The following is an 11,169-nucleotide window of genomic DNA, read 5'->3' on the forward strand; positions in this document are numbered from 1 at the left end:
GCCATGGACCTGGAAATGTTTCTGCAGATTTGGGCTCCACTGGCATCCTCCAAACTCGCTTCAGTTTAAGCTTAGCCCTAGCTGAGATTCTTAATGAGCCCTGCTTACTGTGAACCTCTTAGTTCATTTGGCCTTGATGTTCACCCGGTGCCTGACACTGCAAGACTGTGTGCTTCTGGGAACAGCAGAGGGCCCTATGCATGTGTAGGTGGACACTGGTGATCTGAGACTGTGTCTGGCCACTCCGAGGCTGTGGCTGAGGTGGTGAGAGTCCTTTATAGCTCTTCAGCTCTCATTAGGGCCAGGGAAGGAGATGGCAGATGGGGCTCAGGGACAGGCAGGTGGTCCAGCCCAAGTCACAGCCACAGGCAGATGCCAAGGACAAACAGACCATCTCCTGGTAGGTTTTGGCTACTTTACTACTGGAAGGTGGTACCCTAGGCTGCCACCCAGGTCCCTGGGACTGAACTGCTGGGCTCCCTGGGCATGGTGGACTTCTGCTCCCAGCCCCAGGGCACCGGCAGACTTGGCAGCAGTGCCTCAGCTTCTGCATGGCTGGTGTGAAGCAGCTGGGGAGCAGACAGGAGACAGGTGGGGCTCAAGCACTGTGCTGGCCTCAGTGATGAGCAGGCACTTCCCAGGCTGGGTTTCCCTAACCCTTTCCCTGGCCCCAGAGTTCTGGGGGGAGGGCTGGGGTGTTCACCCTCATGTGATCCACTGTCCCTATCTCTTCCTGCCCCAACAGCTGCTCAGAGAACTCTGGGTGGCTTCCCAAGAGCACTGGGAAGTTGGAGACTGCAGACCTCTTGGCTATGAGCATACAGAGCAGCTGGCATGTGGTGGTCATGGCCCAGGCCAGACGCTGTAGCCCAGGCCAGACGCTGTGGTCAAAAGCAGAAGCTCCCTCCCTTGGCCCTGTGGTCTGGGCTTAGGTCGTCAGTTAGGGACAGTCCCTGAGAACAGAAGCCATGCTGATTCTTGGATAACACATCCTGGTCCTTTCTCAAGTGTAGGAGCCTCTGGTCCCTGCAGGGAAAGGACAGGTCTCATAGTTGCCTCAGAAAGAGCCCTTGTATAAGAGAGCAGGAGCCACCAGAGAGGCTGCATGGACAGCTCACTGAGGTGGGCTTGAGGACCTCAGACACGGCCCTGTTTGTGCCATAGGTGGAGCCCAGGGATGAGCTTGTGGGCCCAGGGCACTGGGCTGTGAGCCAGGGTTTGGGAGAGGAAGGGCTGTCTTGTCTCCTGGGGGCCACTTCCAGAGTGGGAGAGGAGGGGGATTGGAGCTGTGCAAAAACCCAAAACAACAGCCAGATGCTTACAGTTGGTCTGAAGAGCAGGGTGAGGACAGGATGGTCCTGAACAACACTGGATCCAAAGAGACTTCAGCACAATGAGGAATGGAGGGTGGCGTGACCAGAGGCACAAGTTAGCACTGCAGGTCTGAGCTCTGAGTTACCATCCTAGCTCCAGAGTGATGGTTGAGCCTGGGCCAGATGCCTCACACTTTGAGGCTGTTTCTTCATCTTTCAAACAAGATAAAACCTAGCTGGCAGGATTACTGTGAAGTCAAAGTGACTGGATGTCTGGGTGACTCTGGCTGTGTGGTCCTCACTCCCCCAAAGCAGAGGGTCCTGGGCCATCGACCCACTCTACCTGGGCACAGGGAAGCCAGGGTCCCACCACCATGCATGTGCATCCCTGTACCAGGCAGAGCAGCCAGGGCTGTGTGTGGAGGGGACACTGCCCTGTGTGCACCCAAACCCTCACTCAGAGCCTGCTGGGAGTTCCTGTGTGGGTGTAGAAGGGGCTGCCCTCCGGGTAGGCCGGCTGGGGGAAGTCAGCATGTGGTCAGGACTGGAGAGCTGGCGGCACCACAGCTGCTACAGGGGAAGTGGCTTTCCTGGGGATCCTGGGGGTGAGAGAATCTGGGATGGAGGCCAGGAAGGCTAGGGACGTGTTGTCCTTTCTAAAGTAACAGTTGCATAAGGGCCTGGAGGGCCCTCTCTGAGGGGAGGGCAAAGGGGCAGCTATCTGGCTGGCGGTGGTAGCCCACAAGGAAGAGATGGAGTCATTTCTCTGAAAGAAGGGACAACAGGGTGCCCCTTTAGCCCTTTGTGGTACAGTCACAAGAAAATTGGACCACCCTGGTCCCCCATAGCACCTCCCCAGGCGAAGTCCCAGACCTTGAGTGCCTCCATCTGCCACGGACATCTCCCCAGGGTGGCACTAGGCCACAGGCTGGTGTTTCTGGCCCAGCTCAGGCCTGGAGGGAACAGCCAGAATCCAACTCGGGAAGTCTTAGCACAGTCTGGGGTCTGTGGCTCTGAACCCCAAGACAGAGGAAAGCCTCCTCCAGGAGGATGGTGGGCCCACAGTCAGACAGCAAACATGGGTCTCTGCTTCCTCTCTGACAGCATGCATGTATGCGTGAGAATTCTGTGTGGAGGACGAGATACATAGGGCACAGCCCATATCGGGTGCTCAGTGAACACTCAGCGCATTTCACTGAGAGAAACTGAGGCCCAGAGAGGTCAGCTGCTATGGGGCCCAGGAGGAATTGCCACCCCATGACTAGAACCTACACCTGTGTGAGGTCCCATCCAATCCTGGTGGCCAAATATCCAGAGAGGCACTAGGTTGAGGGCAGAAGGCCTGGCTTGGCCCTGGATCAACTGCAAGGGAGGACACTGTGAGGCCTTTTGAGAGACAAGGAGGCTGAGGCTGCTCTTAGGGACTGGTCAGATTCAGGGGTGAGAGGGTCAGGAACAGAGGTGAGAGAGGAGGTATGGGGGGCATTTCAGATGCAATGAGCCTCAGGAGCAAGATTCCATAGCAAGAGTTCATGGGGGCATGGATGGCCCAGCACAGAGGTCCTGGAGGCAGAGGTGAGATGTTGGAGAGACTGAGGTATGGACATCACCAGACTCAGGTCCAGAAGGGCTGGTGTCACTGTACTTGCTGCTTTCAACTCTGCTGTGGATTATGGGCCTAGAGCTCTGGGATTCAGTCACTAGTGCAGCTGCGGGACAGGGACATGGCAAGACAATAAAGCCACTGTGGAAACATCATGGCAAGTGCTGTGCAATCCTAGATGGCATGGCCACCTGTTGTCCTAGCCGCACGGGCAACAAGATGCTATGCCAGTACTGTGGGCAACTGCAGCACAGGGGAAGTGCTCATGGATCTAAGCACATCTGAATAGGCACAGCAACAATACAGGGGACAGGAGTTCTCTTCCCTACCATCACCCTACAGGCCACCATTACACATGCCACCTGTGGCTGTGTGGTACGTGGCTACATCTCATCAAAGTGTTGGTTGATCTTTTCCATCTGACTTTTTGATCAACTTTTAAGAAAGGGCATTTGTTCATGCATGAGTCTCGGAGCAGAGACAGGAAGAGAAGGTTTCCATGGAGCAAAAGACCTGGGCCACCTGTCCTGGAGGGGAACTCAAGGGAGGGATCCTAGGAGGCAGACAAAAAAGAAGGAAACCCAGGGGGCAGAGAGAGGGAGAGGGTAGTGGCTCGGGAGACTTAGGGGCAGACAGGTCAACATGGGACAGAGCTGGGGCTGGCCGTCAGGGAGACTGGAGGACAGAGGGGGAAGTAGGGACTCAGGAAGAGGGGGCCAGGGTGTGGGGAATAGGTGGGCAGGGACACAGAACAAGCCTGAGGACTTCAAGGAAGAAGTATTTACTCTCCATGCACACATTTTTCTTCCTGAGGAGATATTCTAGAATTTGTCCTTCATAAATATAAGAATATTCATATATGTATGAATATATGATATTCATGGATATATGTAAGAAGCATTATCATGACTAACTCATACTTCCTAAATATGTCCAAGAATCATATATTAAATATCTATTCCTCCATTCTCTCTCCCTCCCTTCCTCCCTTCATCATGATGGGATGGAGCCAGGGCCTCACATAGGTTGGGCACAGCTCTCCCTGAGCTTTCTTCACAGCACTGTCCTGGTGTGAAATGGGCTGACCAAGGCTCCCCAGAAGTCTCCAGTCCTATAAGTCATCCCATCTGACTCTGACTACCTTCCATTTATGGAGTTAAGGAACAAAGCAATTTATCAAATGTGCTTGAAGTTAGGCAGCTGCTGGGCAGAGGCTATGGTGAGTGGGACCTAGGCTCTCCTAAGTGGGGAGGGAATCAGCGACCTGTGCCACTTACAGGAGGAGCCATGGCAAAGGACTCCTTCCCAGTCCTGACCTGAGTCACTGTGCAGGAAAGAATAATCAAGGTTTTGTACCTCAGTTTGTTGTAAAAGAAAGAAGGAAAGCAAACCAGTCCTGTCCAAGCTGTGCACTGAGGGAGAGAGGTGCTGACTACCCACAGCCTGAAAGGATGTAACGAGCAGATAGAAATCACCTTCCTGGCTTTTGCTCTACTGTGCTGAATAGAAGCGACTGCAAGCACTCTTCCAAGCAGGAAGTGAAGCTTTATCTCCTTGCCAGACTTCCTCCAAGCTGGTCTTAATCTCTGCCCAAAAGGGATGTCTTGTTGTCAGACACACTGTCCAGAGAAGAGGAAGTAGCTCTAGGCTGTGCAAGACCAGCATGGGGTAACTTTGCATCAACAGGAACTTTCTCAAATGCTCACTTTTCAAAGGTCTTTCACACCCAACTGGCCCCCACCTGGTGGCATAGAGCCCCTCCTGACTCAGCCCAAGGGAAATATGACATGCAAATCTCTCTAGGAATTTGCCTCTGGGATCCTGATGAGGGGTTTAATCACAATGTCATTTAAATGACTCCTCAGAGTGGGGGGACAGAGAAAAGGGAGTACTGCAGAACAGAGGCCACTGTCCACCTAGTTACCCGTGATGGCCACTCCTGCCCTCCCCATCTCCTGGAGGACCCATCCAGGGGGTTCCCTAGCTGCATGCCTATGGCCTATGGCTCTAGAATGTTGTGGTGTGAGGAAGAGAACAGGGTCTGCAGGGTCCAATTGCTTGTCTGTCTTTTGTGTTGAGAAATCCATGAAAAAATGGACATAATGAAGGTGTCCGCTAGGAAATGGCAGACAGCATCATCCTCCCAAATGGTGACATGTTTGGCCACATTGCACTGTGGCCTTCAGGGCCAGCTCCCTGATTGAGGTGACTAAGTAGTGACCAAGGTTATGGCTATGCTTTCCTGAGTGGCACACACAGCCCTCTGAGCCTCGCTATGTCCCAAGTCAGGGGACAGTGGGCTTCCAGCTGCGGGGAAGGATCAAGCCCTCTGGGAGGATGGAATCTACAGCAGCAGACTGCTATGGCCTGCAGGCTCTGCAGACCTGAAACACACTTCATAGATTTTATCCAAGAAATATTCAGCTGAAACACCAAACCGCCAGTTGCACTGGTCACAAATAGTGAATTCTAAGAAATTTCATATGGATTCACTAATAATGAACCTTTAGTCAGAAGGCATCTGGTAAAGTCTGTTTTCTTTCTGGTCAGATTCAGAAGCTGAGCACAGTGGAAAGGAATGGATATTCCCTGAGCACCCGTGTATCTGGACATTGGCACAGATACACTGGCGAACTTCCTGTGTACCAGGTACTGGGAGAGATGCTGAACCCCTGCTGGCCCACACCCTGAAGAGAGCCATGGGCTAGGATCTTCGCCCTCAGCATCAGGGGCAGCTCTGGAACCAGCTCTCTCCCTCACAGACACCACAGCCCTGATGTGTGAGGTGCATGAAGGTCGGTGAAGGTGAAGGCTGTCCATGCCTGGCTCTGGTCTCTACTGGGGAGCAGTAAGGGAGGCCCTTCTTCCTTCCCCCTGTGTGTCTACTATTGGGAAGGGCTGAGGGCTTCATTCCCCTCCACCCCTGGCTGGATTTGCTCTTCCTTGCCTTTGAAGTCCCTTGGGACTCACCCTGAGCATCAAAGACATCAGCCACTCCAGCCACCAGAGGGGACAGTGCTCCCCCTTGTCTCAAGTACCAGCCATCGACTCTACAATGGGTAAACTGAGGCCAGAGAAAGGACTGAGTATGCCAATGCACAAGCCAGGGTGGAATGGAGCCGCGGACTCCGATGCACTACCCTCACGTTGTCTGTCTCGGCAAGCCCAGGACTCAGCGCCCCCTCCCTAGCATGACCTGAAGTTCTGGCTCCAGGTCCCCAAGACAGAGAAGCCACACTGAGACAGAGAAGCCAGGCTGTGCTGCGAAGACAGAGACCGTGTGTGGTGTCACTCCCTGTTCCCTCCGTTCTCCCCACCCATGTCCGCAGGCCCCGTCCCTGTCCCTGTCCTGTCCCAGAGACAGAGAAGCCTCACTGCATAGACAATGACAGTGCACAGTGTCACTCTCTGTCCCCTCCACTGCCCCCGCCTCCGTCCGCCAGCAGGTCCCCGTCCCGGTCCAGTTCCCGACTCACCGCGCCACGCTCAAAGTCGTTGTAGAAGGCCTTGTCCAGCAGGTGCTTCTCGCTGCAGCCCGCCGAGCCCACGAGGCTCAGGTAGATGTAGTCGTCGGTGCCGGCGAACCACTGGCTGCCCGTGGCCACAGTCACCGTGTAGGATGGCATGGCGGGGCGTGGGGCTTGGGGAGCCAGGAGCTCAGCTCCAAGTCCAGCAGTCCTCGGAACCTGATGGGCAGCGACCCTCTCGCTGCGGGCCTCACCCCTAACGCAGCCCCCGCCCAGCGGCCCCGAAACAAGTCTCTGCCCAAGCCCTGCCCCTAACCACAAACCGCTATCACCCCTAAAGGCCCGCCCCACCTCCAGTCCCGTCAGCTGAGCCCCGGCCACGCCCCCGGCCACCTCCCTGACTTACACCCTATCCCAGTCCTGTCGTGGTGGCTCCCGCGTCTCCAGTTCCCGCGTCCTGCATGGTCCGTGAGATTCCGTCTCCGTCTTTGCAGCCCTGGGACTGACTGGGCCACCTCGCCGCTGTCCAATTTTCTTCCCGCAGTCGTTCTACTCTTTCCTGCTGCCCTGCACCTGCCTGCCTCATCAGCCAGTGACTTCTGCCCGTGCAGGGCCTTGGAGCGGGGCGCCCTGAGGGAATCCCACCCCGGGAACTAGGTGCTCCTTCGGGAACCCCATTCCATCCCACCCGATCCCGGGGTGCCCCCCCCCCGGCAGCCTCTGAGCCTTGGGCCGGGGGAACAGGGAGGAGTCCTGGCTTGGGGGTTCGGGTTGAGGTTCTCCAGCGCGGGTGGCCAGGAGGGGCGGACCCACGCGGGCCCGACGCCCCACCTCAGACCGGGCGACCTGGAGGGCGGAGGCGCGGAGGTGGGGTTGTGGCCACTGGGGCAAACCTGAGCTCCAGTTTTGGTGCTGCTCCCCTGGCCTGGGCGTGAGCTCTGATAATCGCTGCGCAGAGCTGGGCGCAGACACGCTCAGCAAGAGCGAGGCGAGGGGGTGTAGGCAGTCAGGCAAGGGCAGAGGCCAAGGCTAGCGCCCCATTTCAGGAGCTGGGCGCCACCTGTCTTCTCACCGCCACAGGGAGAGACTTGGCTCAGCAGGATGCCTGTGTCCATCCAGTGGGGGAGCCAAGGCCCTGGACTGCAGGCTGGGAGGACTCGGGGTGTGGGGCTGCTGACTGCCCAGCCCTTCCAGGGTTCTTTGCTCCCGGAAATCCATACCCGGGAATGTGTATTTGTGGAGTTGCCCTTCAAGTCCAAGAATTAACTGGCTATTTTGTTTTGTTTTTTTAAAAATAAATACTTTATAGTAGTATTTCTGACAAAAGTATGAACTGTTGTTTTAGAAACGTAAAAAAGAAAGGATTGACACAAGCAAAATGACCAACACATAGAAAAAGCACCATGTTTTGCAGAAGTTTTGTACATTAAGAGTACATTGTATCTGCAATTTCGGGCCATATTTCCATTTTCCTTAATGTCACAACATACACTTTCCTGTGCAATTTAATTTAATGTATTTTAACTGCAGAATCTTTGAGTATATGGATATGCCACCATTTCCTCATTTGTTCATTATTATTGGACATTTAGGTTGTTTTCACTAAAATGATTCTGTACATAATTTGTGCATAAAACACTTAAAGTTTTTCTTAGGACAGGAACCTAGAAGTGGTGTATGAACATTCTGAGAATTTCGTTACATGTCATGAAGCCACAAGGACTGAACTTATACAGAATATGGACCATTTGTTTCATAAAAACTTCACCACGTGATAATTTCCCAAACTTGTCTACATGTTGTCTTCTGTCTCCACCCTAGTTCAGGCCCCCTGCATCTCCTATATAGGTTATAGCAACAGTATCCTACCTAATTCCTGTACCAAATCAACTCATTGCCTTACTTGAAGTAGATCAGTACTTCCTTCTTCATAGCTTTAAGGAGTTGTAATTAGCAGCATGCCATACAATTCATCCATTAAAAGTGTACTGAAATTTGAATCTGAGTGAGCATCCCTGTTTCGGATGATGTCAGAATATCAAAGTGACAGATTCATAAAGTAACAATCAAATCTTCCTTTTCTTTTCATGTGTAATTTCTAAGAAATAGAGCCAACTGATTTTTGTAATGTAAATACCAAGAGCAGTTTACCTGGTACTAAGCCCACACCTCAGTGTGGCCCTCCCCTCTTCTCTCACCCCGCTTTCTTTCCTCCTATCCTGGCCTCTATCTCCATTGTGTGATCCAACCCTGCTTCTGGCTGCTGTCAGCAGATCCCAGTGAAGGAGTATTGTGTGTTTAGGACTCATTTCTTTGTCCTTTTCCTACTCTGTTCCTGGCATTTGCTGATTTCTAGTGTATACTCTGTAGTCTCTGTCTGTGTTTGATTCCATTCCATGGAAATAAAAAATACATGGTCCATACTGCTGAGGAATTGTCTTGCAAGTTAAGACTTTACCCTCTACTATAAGACTATAAATAAAAACTTATTTTATCCTTTAAAAAAGCGTCAACAAGCAGTTCTAAGAGGGAAGCTTATAGCTGCGATTGCTCATATTTAAAAAATAGCGCAATCACCGAAACCTAGTGATGTATCTCAAGGTCTGAGATAAACAAGAATAGTCCAAATCTAAAAATAGTAAAAGTAAGAAATTACAAAGATCAGTAGTAATGGACATTGTGAAATGGGAAGAAAAGGACTGAAGGTGTAGGGAAAGTGGGAAGGGTAGGGGAAAGGTAATAAGGGAAAAATATGAGAAAATGAAAAAAATGGAAATAAAGTGTTTGTAAATGGGGAAGGGAGGAGGGGGTGAAGGGAGGGCAGGGAAAAGGGGAAAAAATGAGAACCAATACCACATGTCATGTAAAGGTACACGATCCCAATAATTAATGTAACTCTACTGTATACATAAAATGTACCAATAAACTCAATTAAAAAAAAAAAAAGATCAGAATGGGCCCATGGATTTAGCCACTGCCTGCCTCACAAGCACAGGGACTAAAAAAAAAAAAAAAAAAAAAAAAAAAAAACAGAATGGAAATTAATGAAATTGAAACAAGAGGTAGTACAAAAGATCAATGAAAACTGGGGAGACAGCTCAGTGGCAACATGACTACCTGGGAAGAGAAAGGACCTGAGTGTGATCCCCAGTACCAAAAAAGGAAAAAGAAGAAAAAAAGATTAATGAATCCAAGAGTTGGTTCCTTAAAAAGATAAATAAGATTGGTAAATTATTTGGCAAAGTAATGCAATTAAAATTAAAAGGTGAAATCATAACAGACACTATCAAAATTGAGGATAATAAAAAACTACTTTGAAAACATATCCCAATAATTTGCAGCACCTAGAAGAAGTGGACAAGTTCCTATACACATATAAAATACCAAAATTCTACCAAGATATAAAAATTTTGACAAGACAAGAAACAATACTAAAAACTTTACCAACAATGAAAAGCCCAGGATCAGACGGATGCTCTATAGAGTTCTAAGAGTACTTCAGAGAAGATCTAGCACCAGTACTCTGAATTCTTCCCTGAATTTGAAACACTGCTGAATTCATTTCTGGAAGCTAGCATTTCCCTGATACCAAAACTCGACAAGGATTTAATTTAAAAAGGAAATCTACAGGCCAGTCTTCTTAATAAACATAGCTGTCAAAATCCTCAACAAGATACTTGCTAACAGAATGCAACAAATCATTAAAAGATCACACATCACGACTAAGTCAGGATCATCCTGGAGATGCAAGGATGGTTCAGCACACATAAACCAATAAATATAATTCATCACATAAACAGAAGCAAGGACAATATCACATGATTATCTCAATAGGTTCAGAAAAGGCTTCCGACAAAATCACACATCCTTTCATAATAAAAATGGGTAAAGAAGGACCTTATATCAATCTGATAAAGGTAATTTATAACAAACCCATTGCCAACATTACATTAAATGGGGAAACCTTGAAAGTATTTCCTCTAAAATCAGGAACAAGGCAAGGCTGTGCACCCTCACCACTCCTGTTAAATACAATATTCAAACTTCAGCCAAAGCTATCAAATAAGAAAAAGAAAGAAGTAGAAGTCAGACAATCCCTATTCATATGCGACATGATCCTTGACATGAAAGACCCAAATAACTCCAGGAGGAAACTCTTAGAACTAATAAGATCAGCAGAGTAGCAGGATACAAAATCAGCACACAAAAATCAATGGTATCTCTGTATACCAACAATGAAGCCACAGAAAAAGAAACTAAAAAAACTGTCCCATTCACAGAAGCTTAAAAAAAATAAACACCTAGCACTCAGCCTAACCAAGGGAGTGAAATGCCTCTATGATAAAAACTCTAGTACTCTGAAAGAGACCAATGAGGATATCAGAAAATGGAAAGACATCCTTCCTCTTTTTGTTTTTGTTCCTCCTTTACTACTTTCCTTTGTACTGAGTAGATAACTTTTAACATTGAAATTCTTTTAATTATTTTTGCTTTTGCTCTATTGTGAGTTATTTTCTTATTTGATGAATTAGGGTTTACAATATATTTTTGAACTTACTAGCATTTACCTCAAATTTATTGTAACAATTCTAATAAGATATAAAATACTATCCAAATACAGGTTTATTTCTTTTCTCTCTCTTTTTCCCCTATTACTATTATATTATACATGTACAAAACCTGACAATTGCCTTACTCAGCTTTATATTTTTTAAAGAAGACTGAGAGAAAAAAATATACCTATAGAATATGTCATCTTGAACTTCTCATTTGTCAACTCTTGCTG

General features: G+C 49.3%; 1 protein-coding gene across 3 annotated transcripts in view; it reads right to left on the minus strand.

Moving 5' to 3' along the window:
- Alox5 (arachidonate 5-lipoxygenase) overlaps window positions 1–6,687 on the minus strand; it is a 46,425-nt gene extending 39,738 nt beyond the window's left edge. For all 3 annotated transcript variants that reach the window (XR_779920.1, XM_010622483.3, XM_010622482.3), the window contains exon 1: window positions 6,393–6,687. Coding sequence is in view for 2 of the 3 variants with exons in the window: in XM_010622483.3 (XP_010620785.1) it covers window positions 6,393–6,542 (150 nt within the window). In the remaining variant the exon portion in view is untranslated. The remainder of the gene's footprint in view (window positions 1–6,392) is intronic.
- Between the last annotated feature and the right edge of the window lie 4,482 nt (window positions 6,688–11,169).

This window comes from Fukomys damarensis, unplaced genomic scaffold (assembly GCF_012274545.1).
Source record: "Fukomys damarensis isolate Sample0158 unplaced genomic scaffold, DMR_v1.0_HiC HiC_scaffold_1, whole genome shotgun sequence".
Classification (NCBI taxonomy): Eukaryota; Metazoa; Chordata; class Mammalia; order Rodentia; family Bathyergidae; genus Fukomys; species Fukomys damarensis.